Consider the following 20,014-nt stretch of genomic DNA (forward strand, 5'->3'; position numbering starts at 1 on the left):
GGACCCTAACATTGGAGCGTTTGTGGAAGATTGGACACTAAAAAGGAGCATTTTTAGAAGATCAGACAACATTGGAGCATTTTTAGAAGATTGGACCTGAACATTGGCGCATTTGTGGAAGATCAGACACTAAGAATGGAGTATTTTGGAAGACCGGACAGTACATTGGAGCATTTTCAGAGCATTGAGCAGATGAAATGGATCCTGATGTATTTCTGTCCAGCATGTTGTAAAAACCAAACCATGGCTCTCGGCAGATATTACAGTGTTTTACAGATTGAACAGATGGGATGTGGACAGACAGACAGACAGACAGACAGACAGACAGACAGCATTACCAAAGCATTTCTCACAAAACAGAAAATCTTGACTTTCTTTTTGGGATGTTGAGTGTTATGCAAATATATTTGACATATTTTTGCTCATGTCAGAGTAAATGTACTTTTGTTTTATTGTTTTAAACTTGTTTGTTTGCTTGTTTGTTTCTGTGCCCAGTTTGTGGACGGGGCAGTTTTCAGGAGGATGATGTGGGTGGAGGGGGCATCCATCTGGCCACCACCAGCTAGACAGCCACCCAAGCAATTATGGAAGTGGACTATCCTTTAATCCACACACACACACACACACTGGAAAAGGGATCTCATGCACACTCCGGTCAGCACTGACACACTCAGTCTGCGCAATATAAAGATGGTAAGGATAGAGTAGGCAGTACAGAGGGGGAAGAAATGAAAGTTGGAAAAATTGCCATATGTATTGGGGGATGGACTGGATGAATGAAAAGAAAGAAAGAAAGAAAGAAAGAAAGAGAGACAGAGAGACAGAGAGAGACAGAGATAGACAGAAAGAGAGCGGGACACGTCATTGCTGGTACACTGCGTCAGATAATCCAGATTAAGGAGCCTAAAAAGAACGGGTTTAATCTCCTGCCCATCCAGTAATACACACACTGCTGTCAGCACCAATCACTCACACACTCCTAATCCCTGAAGAAGTGCACACGCAGCCCATACATACACACAAAACCCGCTCTCACACACTTTATTTGTGTACACACACACACACACACACACACACACACACACACACACATACCACATTCCCACAATATAACACTATTTTTTCGTATTATTACAAACATTACTGATTGAAATACAGCCCTGTACAAATAGTACAAGAAATCACAACAGTTGCTTCTAACTCAGGTTTTATTATTTTATGCATTTTTGCCAATTTGAAATCCTGCAAAAAATCAATTTTTTTAACAATAAATTCATCAAAAATAAATAAAGAAAGGAAGCACAACTTTATTCATCACACACTTGTGAAATTTCCTCTCTGCATTTAACCCATCTGAAGCAGTGAACACACACATGCACAATGAGCACACACACATACCCAGAGCAGTGGGCAGCCATGCTAACAGCACCCAGGGAGCAGTCGGGAGTCAGGTGCCTCGCTCAAGGCCGTCCCATATTAATCTAACTGCATGTCTTTGGACTGTGGTGGAAACCAGAGCACCCAGAGGAAACCCACACAGACACGGGGAGAACATGAAAACTCCACACAGAAAGGCCCTCGCCGGCCACGGGGTTCGAACCCAGAACCTTCTTGCTGTGAGGCGACTGTGCTAACCACTGCGCCACACAGTCCAATCTTCTATTTGGACAGTGTTGATAAATTGTCATGTTTATGAATATTTGACTTTATACAGTTTATTTATTTGATGACTTTTCATATACTTTCCACCCTTTCCACACTGTTGGTATATACACTCACCGGCCACTTTATTAGGAATACCCATCCACCTGCTGTTTTATTTGATGCAGTTCTGTAATCAGCCGATCCCTTGACAGCAGCACAATGCATCAAATCATGCAGATACAAATCAAGAGCTTCAGTTAATGTTCACGAAGTTCAAACATCAGAATGGGAAAAATTGGGATCTCAAAGTGTGACTTTCTTTCACTGTGGCATGGGTGTTGGTTTGAGCCAGATGGACTGGTCTGAGTATTTCAGAAATGGCTTTGGAAACGAATGCCTTGTTGATAAGAGAGGGTCAGAGATTAGAAAATGGACAGATTTGAGGTGGTTCGAGCTTTTTTGCCAGGAAGGATATAGTAACTTATATAATCACTCTTTACAATCATGGTGAGCAGAAAAGCATCTCAGCATGTAACTGAAAACAGAAGAACACATTGAGATCCACTCCTGCAGCCAAGAACAGGGATCTTAGAATCAACAAGTTCCTATTAAAGTGGCCGGTGAGTGAAATTCTTTTGCTTCGAGTTGAAAAATGAACACGTTATAGTATGTTGTCATTTTTTAGGAATTAAAATAAGATTTGACCTGTGGATGATGAAGTTCACTGCAATTTGTCCCTGATACCAGGAGAAGAGAAACCCAATGACAGAATAACAGCATGACTGTCCTCTGGTGGACTCTCTCTCTCTCTCTCTCTCTCTCTCTATCTCTATGTGAGTGTGTACATATATGTATGGATACACACACACACACACACACATATATATATATATATATATATATATATATATATATATATATATATATATATATATATATAATTTCCAAGTTTATTTGTATAGCACTTTTAAGAATAAACATTGTCGCAAAGCAGCTTTACAGAATTTGAGCAACTTAAAACATGAGCTAATTTTATCCCTAATCTATCCCCAGTGAGCACGCCTGTGGCGACGGTGGCAAGGAAAAACTCCCTCAGATGACATGAGGAAGAAACCTCGAGAGGAACCAGACTCAAAAGGGAACCCATCCTCATTTGGGCAACAACAGACAGCATGACTATAATATTAACAGTTTTAACATGAAGTCAGTTTCGTTGATGTTATAAACTCTTCATTGATGGAAACTTGAGTGCAAAACTGTTCATGACAACTGCAGTCCTAAAGTTAGCAAGTCAACTGTAGTCCTCAGCCATAAAAGCATTACTGTAAGTGTCCAGAGCGTCTTCCAGGTGTGACTTTCAACTGTCCATATGGACAGTGTTCTTCTGTGGATTAATCAGGTTGTTAGGTACCGGTATGCCCAATGTCAGCTGAATAAGTAGGAACAGTATACATACTGCACTGAGTACAAGCAGGGACTCTGACAAAACTAACTATGACAGCATAACTAAAAGGGGAGAGCCAGAAGGTAACACAGGCATGAGGGGCCCCGGGACATAAAGCAGCAGCCACTACACCGTCAACAAACTTGAGTGAGCAAGCGAGTGGGGACTGACAGCATCCATACATCCCAGTTTACCAAAAAACACACACATCTCATCTCATCATCTCTAGTCGCTTTATCCTGTTCTACAGAGTCGCAGGCAAGCGGGAGCCTATCCCAGCTGACTACGGGTGAAAGGCGGGGTACACCCTGGACAAGTCGCCAGGTCATCACAGGGCTGACACATAGACACAGACAACCATTCACACTCACATTCACACCTACGGTCAATTTAGAGTCACCAGTTAACCTAACCTGCATGTCTTTGGACTGTGGGGGAAACCGGAGCACCCGGAGGAAACCCACGTGGACACGGGGAGAACATGCAAACTCTGCACAGAAAGGCCCTCGCCGGCCACGGGGCTCGAACCCGGACCTTCTTGCTGTGAGGCAACAGTGCTAACCACTACACCACCGTGCCACACTTTTTATATATAAAATCCTAGAAGCTGAAAAACTACATCTGATGGCTCGCTGGTGGTGACGTAATCACAAAAAAATTTGAATGGTGAATTATTGTTTAAAAAAATAATCATTAAAAGACCTACACCATTACTTTTTTATGACACCATTTTGTCTTCTTATTATAATGAGCTTGTGAAGGATGAAATAGGGATAAAATATTCCCAGTCTAATTTATTTGAATGAATAACAGATGACAGGTTGCTTCTCAACTCCTGCAGGACGGTTTCGGAAATCTTCGTGCATTTTCGTCAGTGTTCGGCTTGTCGGGTTACGTCAGGGCCTGTAAATGAATCTGATTGGTCACAAAACCGACCTTGCATCTGATTGGTCGAAACCACTGAGCGACCTCCTCCAGCCGGGATGTTTTGTTTCTGAGGAGCTCATGGAAGAAACAGCGAGTGAAATGATGACTGTTCACTAATTTAAACGGTTTCGTGTGATATATAGTTTGCTTGTGATCATGTTGCCTGACGTTGAAGGTTCGTGTCCGTTTATAGAGGACAGTTTTAGTCGCTTTTCCTCACAGAGTAACATTTACGGGCTTTGCCAAGCGGGAGAAGACGAGCTGCTCGCTGCGACACTGAAAGGAAAAGTGGTTTGTTTCCGATACCAAGACCTGCAGCAAAAAATCCGGCCTGTGGCTAAAGAGGTGCAGTTCACTTACATCCCAGGTAACATCATCAACTCACTATTCACACTTTAAAAAAAAAATCCGTTAACTAGCGATGCTTGATTAAAAAATCTTGGAATCGACTCTGACTCTTCTGATTCAGATTCATGCAGTGGGAGTCGGTTCCTGAATCACAAAAAAACATTTAATCAAATATAACGTCATATTAATCTTAAATAAAAATAACCCTGCATATTCCTGATAGTATGATTGTTAAAAGGACTTAAAGAAGGCCTACAGTAAGTCGTAAGTGTAATTATAATATATACACATCGATCAGTTCACAATCATAGTGAATCGCACTGAGTTGCAAAAAAGCCTCTTTTAAGAATCGACTCCACAGTTCTATCTAATGTGAGGCATGTGAAGAAGAAGAAACCTTGATTTGTCTCAAGCACAATGAAATTCATCCTCTGAATTTAACCCATCTGAAGCAGTGAACACACACACTCAGAGCAGTGGGCAGCCACACACAGCGCCCGGGGAGCAGTCAGGGGTTCGGTACCTTGCTCAAGGGCACCTCAGCCCAAGGCCGCCCCACGTCAACCCAACTGCATGTCTTTGGACTGTGGGGGAAACCGGAGCACCCGGAGGAAACCCACACAGACACGGGGAGAACATGCAAACTCCACACAGAAAGGCCCTCGCCGGCCGCTGGGTTTGAACCCGGAACCTTCTTGCTGCGAGGCGACCGTGTTAACCACTACACCACCATGTATTGTTTAACATGGGAGCCGCGGGGTCTTAAAAGTCTTAAAGTCTTAAATTTAATATTCCAAAATTAAGGCCTTAAAAAGTCTTAAATTGCTTTGCCCAAGTCTTATTTTTTTAAACAAAGGTCTTAAATTTACTCATACTATTCTACAATGTGAAAACGTGGGTTTTGCGTAACATCAGGGAATTTCTTGGCGTATGCGCAAAGAAAGAAACAATATTGATACATTTTCGCGCCAGCGCAATCGTTGGAGTCCGTGAAGAGGAGACTCCGCGAATCGCAGCATGGGGAAGTGCCATTTTAATCAGCAGTGGCTTTCAGATGAAAGATATCGTGATTGGGTGAGGGAGGTTCCTGGAAGCGGCGTTGAAGCAAGATGCTGTGTTTGTCGAAAGGCCTTCAAGTTGTCCACTATAGGTCATTTTGCTTTAGAGTCTCACATGAAGAGTTCAAAGCACATTGCATCTGCCCTCCACCGCCACCAGCTCATCGCTCAGTTCTGCACGGTTCAATCTCCGAATGCACCTGGAGTTGGCACTAGCACCGCTGTTGAACGTCAGCAGCATCAGCCAAGCCAGACATCATCGGCAAGGCTAGCAACAACACAAGGGCCGAGCAGTGGCATGATGGGTGTCGGTGGAACCCCGACACTTCGGGCAGAGGTGCTCTGGATTTTAAAAACAATTACGGAACACCACTCGTACAGCTCGAATGAGGGCATAAGCGAACTCTTTAAGGCTATGTTCCCAGACTCGGAAGTCGCTGCAACATTCTCCTGTGGAAAAAACAAAACGTCTTACAGAACAAAATTCGGTCTTGCTTGTCTTGAATGTGAAGATTTGACAAGCAATGCACATAATGACTTTTAAGTATATAACTTTTATAATAAAAGTACTTTTACTTGAAACATTTGTCATTATTGGGAATTTGATCTGGTGTTCTACGACCGCATAATAGGTGCGATGTAGGTCTTAATTCTCATTTAAGTGGTCTTAAAAAAGTCTTAAATTTATGGTGGTCAAACCTGGGGAAACCCTGGTTTAAAGGCGTGTTTTATTCCAAAAATAAACGTCCTCAATGTTCTCCTTAAATCAGGTGTAGTCCGGACCATCATCTTGGGGCGCACTTGCTTTTGCTTCATTTGTTCATTTTAATTCAAGTGCTTTAAAATGATTCTTAAACAATAATGACTTATGTATGTGTTTAGTCACATGACAGACGTGCAGACTTCAGGACTGATGTGGGATCTGTTATTGTGTGTGTGTTTCCGTTTCCTTCCTTCCAGTCGATGCAGAGATTGTGTCTATTGATGCGTTTAACAAGTCTGTCCCTAACAGAGGCCTGGTGGTGGGAATCACCTTTATTAAGGTGCACTTTGACTTTGTTCTTTTGCTGGGTTTGATTCAATTAATAAGTTAATCACTGATTGATTAATTAATAACAAGTAATGACTCTGATTAATGATAGTTTGCACTAATGTTGAATCCCAAATCTCTCTCTCTCTCTCAATTTGTTTGTTTCCACAAAATATTTTGTGCTTATTCTCAAAGGGTTATGAGTTCAAATCCCAGAGTAAAATAACCATGTTTCTTTCTCTCGCTCTCTCAGGACTCGGGTGATAAAGCAACACCGTTCCTGAATATCTACTGCGAGTATGAGCCAGGGTCAGAGTTCAACTTGGAGTCCATCGCTCGTAGGTCACGCAGTCGACACGTGCTTGTTAAATCCGGCAAAGAGGTTATTTCTTTCAGTGTGGTTTGTTTGCCTGACTGTACGCAGGATTGTACAAAATCCTACTGACCCAGTTTCCATGAAACTTGGCAGAAGGGTGTAGCACGGGTTAAGGAAGAACCCGTTAAATTTTGGTCCGAGTCGCGGGACGGATCCAGGAATTTATTTTTACTTTCGCTCATGTTGTGAGATATGGCGGAGTCAACAATGACCTGCATCTAAGGGTGTATTCAGACCAGGATAGTTCGATAGTTCACTTGCTTTGGTCCGAACCAAATGTTTTTTTTATTTTTTCATTTTGGTGCGGTTCGCTTTCACACTGTACATTTTAGTAAGCGGACCAAAATCTGTCAACAAAGCCACGCGCCCTGAGGTCGTTCAGCTATTGGTCAGAGACGACACGCGCACAAAGCGTTAAGTTCAAAAGTAGTCATGGAGGCTTTCCTTGCTGTTATTCTTTTTAATGTCATCAAAGCTATGTTTTTTCCAGTTTTTACTGTTTTCACAATTGTGCGATTACTATGCTGTTGTACAAGTAATTTATCAACGACGACGACAAAGGGCAAGGCGGCTACGGAGGATAGCGCTGATGAGCGCACATCATGTTGTGACAGTTCTGGCTCTTCACGCAATAGATGAATTTCTTTTTTGCGTCGCTAGTACCGCCACTTTTTGAAAGAATGTCCCTGATTTTAATGTAGGTCTGACGGAGTTTCTTCACTTTTAGCCGACATTGTTCTGGGGAGCGCGTGAACCCCTTCTCCTTCATTTTCTCACTGAATACAGCAAACACGTCGGCATTTTTGTGTGTTCTCTCCAAAAGCTCAGATATGTGGACATCTGCCCATATATCCACAAGGGTACGCCTTTCTTCCTCGGCCCATGTTTGCCCCCTACTCATTTTTTGTACTCTGTAGTCTAGCCTACCACTGGTCTGAATGACTGAACGACTGTTGTAAGGTTCCCTTGACAACCGAAACAGTGTTTGCACTTTGCGGTGGAGAGTCAAGACTCTGTTTCCCATAATGCTCGACAAACGACGGAAGCTCCCGAGGTACAAAAAAGCAAAACTGTCGGATTAGGTCCGGTCTGCTTTCACACCTCCAAAAGATCCGCACCAGGGTTCCTTTGGTCCGGACCGAGTCCGACCTTGCAGCTCGGTCTCGGTCCGCTTGTTTGGTCCGGACCAGAGTTTGGTGGTTTGTATTCAGACCAACCCAAAAGGTCCGGACCAAGGGAAATTTGGGTCGTTTGGTCAGGACCAAACAACGTAGGTGTGAATACGCCATTAAACTCCAGTCGATGGCAGTGAAGGTCAGTAGTGAAGAAACATAGCCAGGGTAGAAATATGATAACGTCGTATCGCAATGCACATTCACGGGTACCAGTAATCCTCCGGGATAAACATGTATTACACAATAGACGCACAATTCTAATAGTTTTGGAAATGTATCCATCCAGATGTATAAAGTGGCTGCGGATGCAAATTTGTATATCATAGAAGAGCTGACGATTGTCCTTGGAGGAGGGCTGCGCTCTCCGAGGGCCCTTCGAGGAGTTGTTGTTGTTGTTATAATAATAAGTAGAAGTAGTAATAGGTAGTATTGACTGATTTATCAGGACAAGTCACTCAGGATGAAAGCATCTTCTGAATGAATGTAAAAACAGAGAAAGTGTGTTTGTGTTCCTCACAGAGAGCTGCCTGAACCTGGAGCTGCAGTTCACTCCCTTCCAGCTCTATCACACTGAGTGAGTGTGCACTTTCTAATCAAGGGCACTCCACGTACATATTTCTACAACACGCACGGAATTTTTCACTGTCAAAACGAGAGGCTGAGTGTCATTTGTACTTTTTTTGGTGTATTTGTTGCACGGGAATGTGTGTGTGTGTGTGTGTGTGTGGTTGTGTTTCTATTAGGGCTGTCAAAAGATTAATTTTCTTGATCGCAACTAATCTCAGAAATTTCATAGTTAATCGCGATTAATCTTGATTTACTTTGCATGTGTAAAATTGATATTTTGCAGTAAGACCGTTCGAATCTAAAGTTAAACCCACAATGCAAAGTATTTCTGACCATTGTGTCTTAAATTGGAATAAAATGAAGACAGAGACAAAAGCAGAATTTATCTTTTGGCCTTTTTTATTTCAAAAAGAGTGTAGAGAAAGGAAAACAAGTATTAAGAATGAATGACTGGCTACTTTGGAGAAATTGTAAATAAATGAACACAAGAAAAAAATCAGAAAAAGTGCCATGTAGACCCACTTGTCTCTACTTCAGATTTGACTATGAACAATGTAATGTCAGGCCACTCTCTTCTTCAAAAGTAAAATGTCACCATAAAAAAATAAATAACCATACAAAGCACTTCATAACTTAAATTCAAACAAACCATTCAGAGGTCCAGAAAACCGTTGCTTATCCATCACAAAAGAGGACTAAACTGAAGACAACAGCGTGTCCTTCCATGCCAATGCCAACGACTCGATGGAAACCACACGCTTCCGCTCGAGCTGCCTACGGATGCGTAGAAGGAACAAAAGACTAGCAAACTCGAAATAGCGCGTTTAACCGAAAATGAGTTTAATTAATACAACCAGAGGAGCTGCATGTGGATGGTAGAAGTGCGGAAAATGCTGGTAAACTCTGATCGCGATTAAAAAAAATATTCGCGATCACAATTTACATTAATCTAATCGCGATTAACGCGTTAATAAGCCCTAGTTTCTATCTGTGTGGTTCGCAGGCTGCAGTACGACGAGGGTAACAGAGAGACAGTGTTCCTGCTCAGCGGACATGATCAGCGCATACACCTCTATAAAGAAGTAGGGTGTGTGTATGTGTGTGTGTGCGTGCACTTGCTTATAATGGCAGTGAGGTGTTTCATTCTGATCTGCAGAATAACTTTTCCATCTGATGCGTGGATTAATCAATCTCTCTCTCTCTCTGTCTCGGATTGGCAGAACGCTTCGCTGCACCAGTTTGAGGAGCAGCCAGTGGAGCGTTTTTTCCCCGAGCTGACGGATCTGCCCAGCAAGTGAGCATTTTCTTCCTTTCCAATTTTACAAGCAGTACGCTGTGATTTTTATTTCCGCTCAGTTCAGGGGTGACGTAATGGTCATATCTGACTATTTCAGTCCTGACCGACCTGATGATGTCTCTTGCGAGGGAGAATATTTTTGGTCAGTGCTCAAGCTGGATTAGTCACTTTTTTTTTTTTTTTTTTTAAACAGTTTATTATTGTGTAATAATATACAAAACATAAAAGAACTGATGGTGCGTCAGCACAGTGTGGCTGGAACAAAGTGTTCCTTGTCGGACAAAATGGTTAAAGTTCGTTTTCATATTCAACATACACTAAGATACATGTCTGGTCAGCCCGTTAAGGAATGTAGCGCACATTTTGTGTGTATGTTTGGCAGCGTGTTGTGGATGAACGTTTTGAGTATTGACGACGGGCGTCGGCTCACGGCATTTGGCTGTCAGAACGGCTGTCTAGGGCTCGCGCTCGTCAACCAGAGAGGACCTGGTAACTAACACACAAACAGAATCAAATTATTACAGTATAAACACAGAATTGAAAACATTATTTGTGTGTGTGTGTGTGTGTGTGTGTTAGAGATCCTCCAGAGTTGGCGTTTGCAGCAGGACAGTCCCGTATCCACAGTGTTCCTCTTCCCTCTGAAGGTGGCGGCCCAGAACAGCAATACAGAAGGTGTGTGTGTGTGTTGGTCCTGTATAAGTTGCCTGTGTTTGTGGTGTATTTCTAAGATCACTTTGTGTATGTACACAGAAGATCAGCGGGATCAGGTGCTGGAGTACAACCTGTTGGTTACCAGCATGATAGAAATGGCGGTGGTTTACAGGTGAGGCTCAGATGCTCTGTTTAACAAAAACCATTGGCACCCTTTTATTTTTAGTTGTATAAAATTCTAACAGCTGACCCTGTCGATACTCAGAAGTAAAGCTGGATGATTGTGTGTGATCAGAGATGTAGAGCGGTGTGGTGTGAGCAAGCCGGTGTGTTTAGCAGGCAGCGATCAGTGTGACGCCGTGCTGTGCGCTCTCCTTATCGACCTGGACTTTGACGGACAGCTGGAGGTGCTGCTGGGAACATACGGACAGGTACACGCACATGCGCAAGAGACGCACTCGATGCATGCTAGACACACACTCGACGCATGCTTGCGTTTGTCGTCCGCAGGACCTGCTCTGCTACAAATTTCAACAGCCTACAGCCAGTACGGAGGGGTGGTTCCAGCTGATGTGGAGGCGGAGCTTCAAGAGCCCCTTGCTGTCAATCATCTACCTGGACCTGACTGGGGATGGATTGAAGGAGCTGGCCATTCTGACCATAAAAGGGCTGCATATATTACAGGTCACTGTTAATTCATGCAGCAAATTTTAAAGTATATATATACTGCATTTATATATATATATATATATATATATATATATATATATATATATATATATATATATATATAATTTTTTTTTTTTCATTTGCATGTTTGCCAAATGAAATACGTATTTCTCTCTTGACATACTGGTTTTTTAAAGTTTGTTTGTATAAATGATCCCCCCCCCCCCAGCCTAAAATAGTGCAATATGGTGTCCCACAAGGTTCTATTTTAGGTCCCTTATTATTATTCGCACTGTTCACATGAAGCTATGGGAAAGGGTATTGGAGGCGAGATTGAGAAGAGAGGTAGCAATCTGTGAACAGCAGTACGGGTTTATGCCAAAGAAGAGCATGTCTGATGCAATTTATGCTTTAAGAATGCTAAAGGAGAAGTACAGAGAAGGCCAGAGAAAGCTACATTGTGTGTTTGTAGACCTGGAGAAGGCATACGATAGAGCGCCGAGAGATGAGAGAGTGGAGTGAATGAGGAGTATATTAGAGTGATGCAAGACATGTATGAGAACGGTGAAACAGCAGTGAGGTGTGCAGTTGGAACAACTGAATGGTTCAAGGTAGGGCTGTGCGATATGGGAAAAAATGAATATCCCGATACATTTTCTCCATTTCACGATATGCGATATATATCTCGATATATTTAAATCTCCTCTAAAGGACCCCATGAAATCTAACTTTTACTCTTTACTGTTTTCACTACAATCCCTGCAGATTAAATAACATTCTTGGTTAACTTTACAGGTGGTTTTCAACAACACATTTTACATTTTCATGTTGGTGATTAATCACAATTGAGTTGAAATAAGACTATTTTTATTCAGCAAAGATGTGGCACAAACTGCAAAAACAATCTTGAAAATTGCAACAAAGGGGCAACACAATACAGAGCTGCTCAGAGCTCAAACCAATAAAGTGCAAGCTCAACACTGAGAAAGACATTTAGCCTAAATAAGAAAAGTGCTCATTCATTAAATTATTTAAAAAAAAATAGATCTCCAAGCTATTAACCTGACTACTGAGAACCACTGGAACATTCACAATAGAGAGAGAGATTGAGGGAGAGAAGAGAGAGATCTGCAAAACATTTTTCTCTTTGCACACTTTTGAACTGAATGCTTTCTGGCTCTGCCTCTCAGATGTGTAGAATTCCGGTATTGCCTTCTCTGTAAAATGTCTGCGACCAGGCAACTCATATTTGGGATCGAGTGTGTTTTAGTAATTTTTGGAAGCCTGGTTTTTCCACTATACTAACTGGGATCATGTCTTCGGCAATGAAGTTAGTGATTGCATCCGTTATAGCTCTCCATCTCTGACTCGTTTTCTCATATGGGGGGGCTTTGGAGAACGAGGCCGCTATGGTCATTTGTTTAGCTGGGGTGGGGTTAGCTCGTGGGCAAGTAGTTCGGAGTTTAAGAGACTCTTCATACTGTACCGGGTGAGTTTTCAGGTGATGGAATATATTTGTCGTGCTGCTGCCTTTTGTGATGACAGGTTTTTTTTTTGCACACTTTACAAACTGGCGTTTGCTGTTCCACGTCCTCCTCGCGATATCCAAAAAATGCCAGTTGACTGACCCCTTACTAGTTCTGTTAGGAAGTAATTTGTCGCTGAAATTGCCAGAGCTTACACAGTAGCCTACGCAACACCAGCGATTGCACGAACTGAGGCTACATCCACACGACAACGGCAACGAGATGTTATTTAAAAATATATCGCATCCAAATGGGCAACGATCAGTAAAATATCAGGTCCATATGGCAACGCAACGCAACGCTTGCTGAAAACGATGCAATACACATGCCACACCTCTAGGGGTGCTGTAAGACGGTCCCTTCGGAGACACCAGAACAATAGAAGAAGTAAGGACGCATGCGCATAAACTATTATGCGCAAGACTTCATATTAGCCACAAAGTCAGGAAAATCTGTTCGTAAAATTACATTAGGCCACTCATTTTTGATTTTTAGGTTCACGGATCCGCCGACGTGAGATAAAAACTACCGCTGAAAAAATAAAAAGTCTATGTGTACTTTTATTTTTATTTGAACCGCCGAAACTTGCAATTAGTAGATTAATGATTTTTTTTTTTTTTGACAACGTAATAGCTTCCTTGTAACAGCATTATATACCCAGTACTAATAGATCTACTGCATTCGGTGGGAAAATTCCCACTGGTAATACGAGTATACATTTGCGTTCGGTACATATCCTACCATGGTCATGGTGTGCAACAATCTAACCGCAGATGACTTGCAAAGGGTCAAGGTCGGTATCGGAAAAAAAGCCTTTCCCAGTTAACACTGGGGAATAACATGTTGTAAACACTGTTCGTTGTAAATTTCTGACTGGGATACTGGCAATTACCATTAGGAAGTTGCTTATCGAATTCACCAGCGTGATGGCAAAATGGCTTCAGTCAGTTCTGATCGTTATGTCAGCATTTCATGTGGAGATCGCAAATCGTTTCATCGCGTGGATTTGTTAAGTGGACAGAACGTCGGTGAATACATATCGCAAGAATTAAATGTAAGCAAAGAAATGATAAAATGTGTGTATGCTTCCACAAAGGAGGGTAGATCCGATACCGGTACTAGAGCAGTGCTCGACATGCCAGTGGTAACCTTAGTCAGAGACTTTGACTGCTCCTATATTACTGTTGAGCTTGAAGAAGACGGAGACAGCACAGGCGCTATCGAATGTGAACTGGACGTCAGACATCCGTCAGCACTCGATGTGCTCATGGCAGCATCACGCTCATACGACCACTTGCCTTCACAGAAGTAAGTACTGCCTGGGAATACTAATCAGTGATCAAAACCATTCACTATATATCTATAACTTAGTACAAGCATTATATTTTTCTAATACAAATTAGACCTAGATGGTCTAAATATGAAAGCGTGGCAATAATTCAACGTATTATCGCTCAGTAAATATTGTAATGTTTAATATATTATAGCAGGGCAAATGCCCCAGACTGGCCAGGATAGGCCGTCGTAAGGGGACATTATGCCCAACTTTTTATTTTCTGAATAGAATTTAGAAATACCCCCATCCGGTTTCTCCCAAATCTGCAGGTGATTTCATCTCCTAATTAAAAATGCCTTGAGTCCATACCGCTAAATCAGTTTTATATTTAAAATAAACACATTAAATCTTCAATATAACTCCGGTAAAATATTTTTGATATTATTCATGATTTTAATATGAAATATTGATATTTAGGAAAACATAATTTGGATAATATAAGGTAAATATACAGGTATGGTAGTTTTTTTTCTTGTATTGGTGATGGTAGCAATCCTATCTAGTGCTGGTTTTAAACACAAGCTTGCATGTAGTCTGTAGATGGAATGACTGAATGTCTATATAGAAATATATATACTTACATACATATACACTGATTCTATGAAATACATGTATTTACATATCAAATATTGATAGCTCATGTACACTGCTATTGAATATTTGCTATTTTGATATTTGTGTTAAGTATAACTGTAGTGACTCTGTGTGTGTGTATATATATATATATATATATATACACATACACACGTGTGTGTGTGTGTGTCTTTATTTTATTTTCTAATCCCGACATTGAAAATTTGCCATTTGAAAAAAAAGAAAAAACAGACATTGACACTTTTATTTTTATTTCGACGGACATACTCTAAAATGTGTTGAAAAAATCCGTGAACCTAAAAATAAAAAATGAGTGGCCTTATAATGACCAAATACAATGAAAAGTATTTTTCCAGTCTCACCTGTGAAAGGTAATCCCATGTGATGGCAAACCTGTTGGTACAGTTAAACGCAGCTAATCTTTATTCTCCGCTTTGACCTCTCCAATATGGCGGCAAGGATGACGTATGATTCTACGCGGAAGGCGGCGTCTTTAATGGTCCGGAATAAATTGAATACTACATGTTGATGGATTAATTTGTTGTTTCTCACCTGTGAAAGGTAATCCCATGTGATCTCGTTTGGACGGTAAACCTGTTGGTACAGTTAAAGGCAGCACATGAATCTTTATTCTCCGCTTTGACCTATCCAATATGGCGGCGAGGATGACGTATGATTCTACGCGGAAGGCGGCGTCTTTAATGGTCCGGAATAAATTGAATGTTACACGTTGATGGATTAATTTGCTCTTCTACGCCCTTTTTGAGGAATGTATTGTCGGACTTAAATCAACATCTGAAGAGGTGAGATCGCTCCTTTTTTTCCCTATTTTTGCTGGCGGGATTGACTCTGCCCTACGGGCAGAGTCTCTCTCTCTCTCTCTCTCTCTCTCTCTCTCTCTCTCTCTCTCTCACTTTGCACCATTACACAATAAATATTCACAGTGAAAATATTTTGTAAGCGCGTTTCATGAACCAAGTTATAGGATTTGTTGACAACTCGCATCGCAATGAGATGATCATTGGCACTACTGGTGTTAAGAATCAGACCATTTCATAAATGAATATTTTGCTGTAAAGCTGCAGTGTTTGTATAATTGCATGTTTTTGCTTCACTATTACTGTCACTATTCTGCTTCTTGCATTACTACTGTGAACTAACACTGAACATAATAATAATAATTTCCAAGCTCGTGTTTCACTCTCACTAGTGCTCTGTAAGGCTTTTTCCTGATGATATTCGTTACACTTCTACCCGGCGTGAAGCACTCACAGTCATGTGGTTGTGACGTCATCGTAAACAAATCCGTTCTACTCATCCAGACGACTTCACAACGGCAACGTTGCCAGATCTTTCCACTCTGGAACCCGTTCTCAAAAAAATTGCATTTTGGGCACCCAAAACGCCGGTGCCGTGTGGACACCAGGCCTAAACGATAAGCAATTGTATCGGAGTCACCTGAATCCGTTGCCGTGTGGACAGGGCCTGAGTCAGCGCTGTAAACCGGAACCAGGAAATCTTCCCGCCGGCAGTGTTGCCAGATACTGCTAACTTTTTCCAGCTCAAAATATGTTCAAAACCCGCCAAAATGCACTTAAAGCCGCCCAATCTGGCAACACAACCGAAACTAGAAAATCTTCCCGGAAGTTCCTTTCAGCACCGAGATGTCGCCCGGGATTGGTTGGCGAGTGCGTGACGTTATTGTTTTCTTTACCCTTAGGCAGCCTCTCACGTTACTGCCTGAGGGACAGGGAGAAAACCACCGGAAAAGGTTTGAAACAAACGCAAGTCGGAAGATGACCATAAAATACTCAATAGTTACGATATAATAACTTTATGTATCGCACACAGAATTTTTGCGATATATCGAGTATATTCGATATATCGCACAGCCCTAGTTCAAGGTGAAGGTGGGACTCCATCAAGGATCTGCTTTGAGTCCTTTTTTGTTTGCCATAGTGATGGATCGCTTGACGGATGAAGTGAGGCAAGAGTCGCCATGGAACATGATGTTTTCGGATGATATTGTGATATGTGGTGAAAGTAGAAAGGAGGTTGAGTTGGGTTTGGAGAGATGGAGGTATGCATTGGAACGAAGAGGAATGAAGGTGAGCAGGAGCAAAACAGAATACATGTGCATCAATGAGAATGGGGATGAGAGTGTGGTGAAGATGCAAAGAGTAGACGTAAAGAAAGTTGGTGAATTCAAGTACCTGGGGTCAACTGTGCAGGAAAATGGGGGCTGCGATAGTGAGGTGAGAGAGAGTGCAGGCAGGGTGGAGCAGTTGGAGAAGGATTTCGGGAGTCATTTGTGATCGGAAAGTCACGGCAAAAGTGAAAGGTAAGCTGTATAAGACAGCAGTGAGACCAGCTGTGATGTACGGATTGGAGACCGTACCCTTAACGAAGAGACAGGAGGCAAAGTTGGAGGTGGCGGAGTTGAGGATGTTAAGGTTTGCGATGGGAGTGACAAGGTTGGACAGGATAAGGAACGAGCACATCAGAGGGACAGCATATTTGGAGAGCTTGGGAATGAAGCTAAGAGAGATGAGACTGAGATGGTATGGGCACATCCTGAGAAGAGATGCAGAGCATGTAGGAAGGAGAACATTGAGGATGGAGCTGCCAGGCACACGAAAAGGAGGAAGGCCAAGATACATGGATGTGGTGAGAGAGGACATGAAAGTGGCAGGTGTGGTAGAAAAGGATGCGGAAGACAGGGAGCAATGGAGACGAAAGATCTGCTGTGGCGACCCCTAATCGGGAGCAGCCAAAAGAAGATGATGATGATTATTCACACTGTTGGACTTCCTGAGCATTCTGTGATTATTTTTGTTTATTTTGTCTGATTTATATTTGTTATTTACCAGCTGGGAGGTCCCGTGACTGAGGTCTTGAAAGTACTGACTGAGGCCCTCTGGGCCGAGGTCAGTATTCAAGGCCAAGGTCACGGTATTTCACCATACGGACCGACCTTAAGCTGGTAAATAATATATATATTTTTTTTCTTTACCAAATTCTAACAGAAAACGAGAGCGCCCGAAAGGGAAAACCGAGCCGAGCCGCCATTTTGAATCCTCATTCATGGCTGTAATGCAAATGGCTTCCTCCTCGGTATACAAGTGCACTTCCATGGCAGGAAAAAAACTACATTTTGCCGCCTATGTAGTCCCCTATTTATACAAAATTGAGTCATTCAGGATTCAGCCATAAAGCCATAATTTTTGCTCGGCGTTAGCAACAGTTACAGGTTTTTAGCTTTCTCCTGAAATGTTTTATTTTATTTTGTCTTCCTCAGGGTAGTAAAACTCGCTTTCGCTGTGAACACTGTTGTTATCGCTATCCATGCTGTAAAATTAATGCTATTCTCCTGAGAAATGCTGGTAAAAATTTATAAGATTTTTGATAATCTTATGAAAAAATTTAAAAAAAAGATGAATGTTGACAAAAAAATGCTACTATGTTTGTTGTTGTGAACAAGCGAGTCACCAGAGGTCCATAACTACGGACCCGCTCGCCAGCCAATCAGAGCGCAGGATCTGATGGAAACCACACCGCGAAAAAAATAACTTCTTATTCCTCATATTTGTTTTTTCCTTTCTCTACAGCACAGCCTCAGCAGCACGGCTGATCTGGTTCTGCAGCGGCTGGCCAACAGAGTGGCGAAGCTCTCCACCGTTCCTGAAATCCAGACGGTCACAAAGCAGGATACTGAACAATGATCACATCAGGAGCACTTCATCCTGAAAGCCTCCTGTACAGAAGTGTTAGTGCACTACAAGGCATGCAGGCAGCCATTGTGGATTTGTCACAGTCGCTACAGTTATATGTGGAGTCTGTTTGGCCATTTTAAGAAGCACTCCAAACATTAGACCTCAACCTCTTGGTTGGTTAATAGGTGGCTGAGGGACTGTGTGTTACACACAATGCACTGCAAGTGGACAGTACAACACTGAAAAGTGGCAAGCAGCAGCGAGTTGGTTCACAATGTAACCTTAAATTCACTGTTCGATGAACTGAAGTCCAGTGTTCTCAATGCTCTCTATAACATACAGCCACAGGGCACTGTTTATTATTTGAGTGTCTCTTTGCTCTCTTCTACATGGACAACATTTCATGTCCAGTGAAACGCAGTTGGTTGATATTCGCTAATAATATTAACAATCTGATAACATGGTGAAGAAAGCTTTCAGTCTGTGTGACACGTGTCTTATTTATTTGATTTGCATTAGAAATGTCTATGCCATTCACATCTGTCACGATGATAGTGCGATGATAAATCGTGATACAGATTTATAATCTGAATTGATGGAATTAAAAAAATGAAATGTGATTATCAGGTAATGTAATCTGTTTTTCCAAGCAGTCATTGCAGTCAGTGTGACTTCATCGTAAGTAGAAGTAACACAGGTCAAAGGCCACGAAAAATCATATAAAATGTGAAAGAGCTGTTGTGTGAGTGTGTGCAAATAGATTTCACAAGAAATTGGAGTTATCTTTTTAGAGTGCGGAAAGCTAAAGAAACACAAATGGAGGTAGTGCAAATATTCATAAAGCTTTATTAAGCAAAGGAGACATTTATTATTTATTAACTTTTTCATTTTTAATGAAAGGAATATTTTAGTTAATAGGCTATTTTATTCCAGCTTTTATAAATGGTTTTTTTTCGCAGAAGGAATATATAAGTTGATAAAGAATTTAAAAAATAAATGTTGCCTTTTTTTTTGTTCTAAAATTTTTCTTTCAAAAATATTCTAGAAAAGTTGAGTTGTGAATTGTTATATACGTAGAATAACAAAGTTACATTCAGAAAAACTCCACAAATTTAAACAAGTGTTGCCAGGCAAAACAAATCTTGCCTGGTAGCACTTATGATGAATATAAGATATCGCAAAAAAAAAAAATAGGTCCCAGATGGGTCCATGTGGTTACTGCTTATAAATAAAGTTGTTTTCTGATCCCATGTCCATACAGTAAATATAGCATATATGTTTACTATATGAGGCAGTAAATAGAGTAAATCTTCTTCCTCTTGCTTTGACGGACAAAGTGAGGCAAGAGTCGCCATGGAACATAATGTTTGCAGATGATATTGTGATATGTGGTGAAAGTAGAAAGGAGGTTGAGCTGGGTTTGGAGAGATGGAGGTATGCACTGGAACGAAGAAGAATGAAGGTGAGCAGGAGCAAAACAGAATACATGTGCATTAATGAGAATGGTGGTGAGAGTGTAGTGAAGATGCAAGGAGTAGACGTAAAGAAAGTTGGTGAATTCAAGTACCTGGGGTCAACTGTGCAGGAAAATGGGGGCTGCAATAGTGAGGTGAGAAAGAGAGTGCAGGCAGGGTGGAGCAGGTGGAGAAGGATTTC

General features: G+C 41.6%; 1 protein-coding gene across 2 annotated transcripts; it reads left to right on the forward strand.

Annotated features, from left to right (window-relative positions):
• Positions 1–4,061: 4,061 nt before the first annotated feature.
• kptn (kaptin (actin binding protein)) lies at positions 4,062–18,989 on the forward strand. Of its 2 annotated transcripts, none has more exons than XM_060912202.1 (12): positions 4,062–4,382; positions 6,382–6,464; positions 6,705–6,789; positions 8,522–8,576; positions 9,573–9,651; positions 9,790–9,863; positions 10,249–10,355; positions 10,446–10,541; positions 10,620–10,692; positions 10,816–10,951; positions 11,031–11,204; positions 18,254–18,989. In XM_060912202.1, exons 1-12 carry the CDS (start codon positions 4,172–4,174, stop codon positions 18,365–18,367), a joined length of 1,287 nt encoding a protein of 428 aa, XP_060768185.1. In that variant the 5' UTR covers positions 4,062–4,171; the 3' UTR covers positions 18,368–18,989. The 2 variants fall into 2 exon arrangements, with proteins under 2 accessions (XP_060768185.1, XP_060768186.1); XM_060912203.1 differs by having other exon boundaries at positions 18,259–18,363.
• Positions 18,990–20,014: the final 1,025 nt, after the last annotated feature.

This window comes from Neoarius graeffei, chromosome 28 (assembly GCF_027579695.1).
Source record: "Neoarius graeffei isolate fNeoGra1 chromosome 28, fNeoGra1.pri, whole genome shotgun sequence".
Classification (NCBI taxonomy): Eukaryota; Metazoa; Chordata; class Actinopteri; order Siluriformes; family Ariidae; genus Neoarius; species Neoarius graeffei.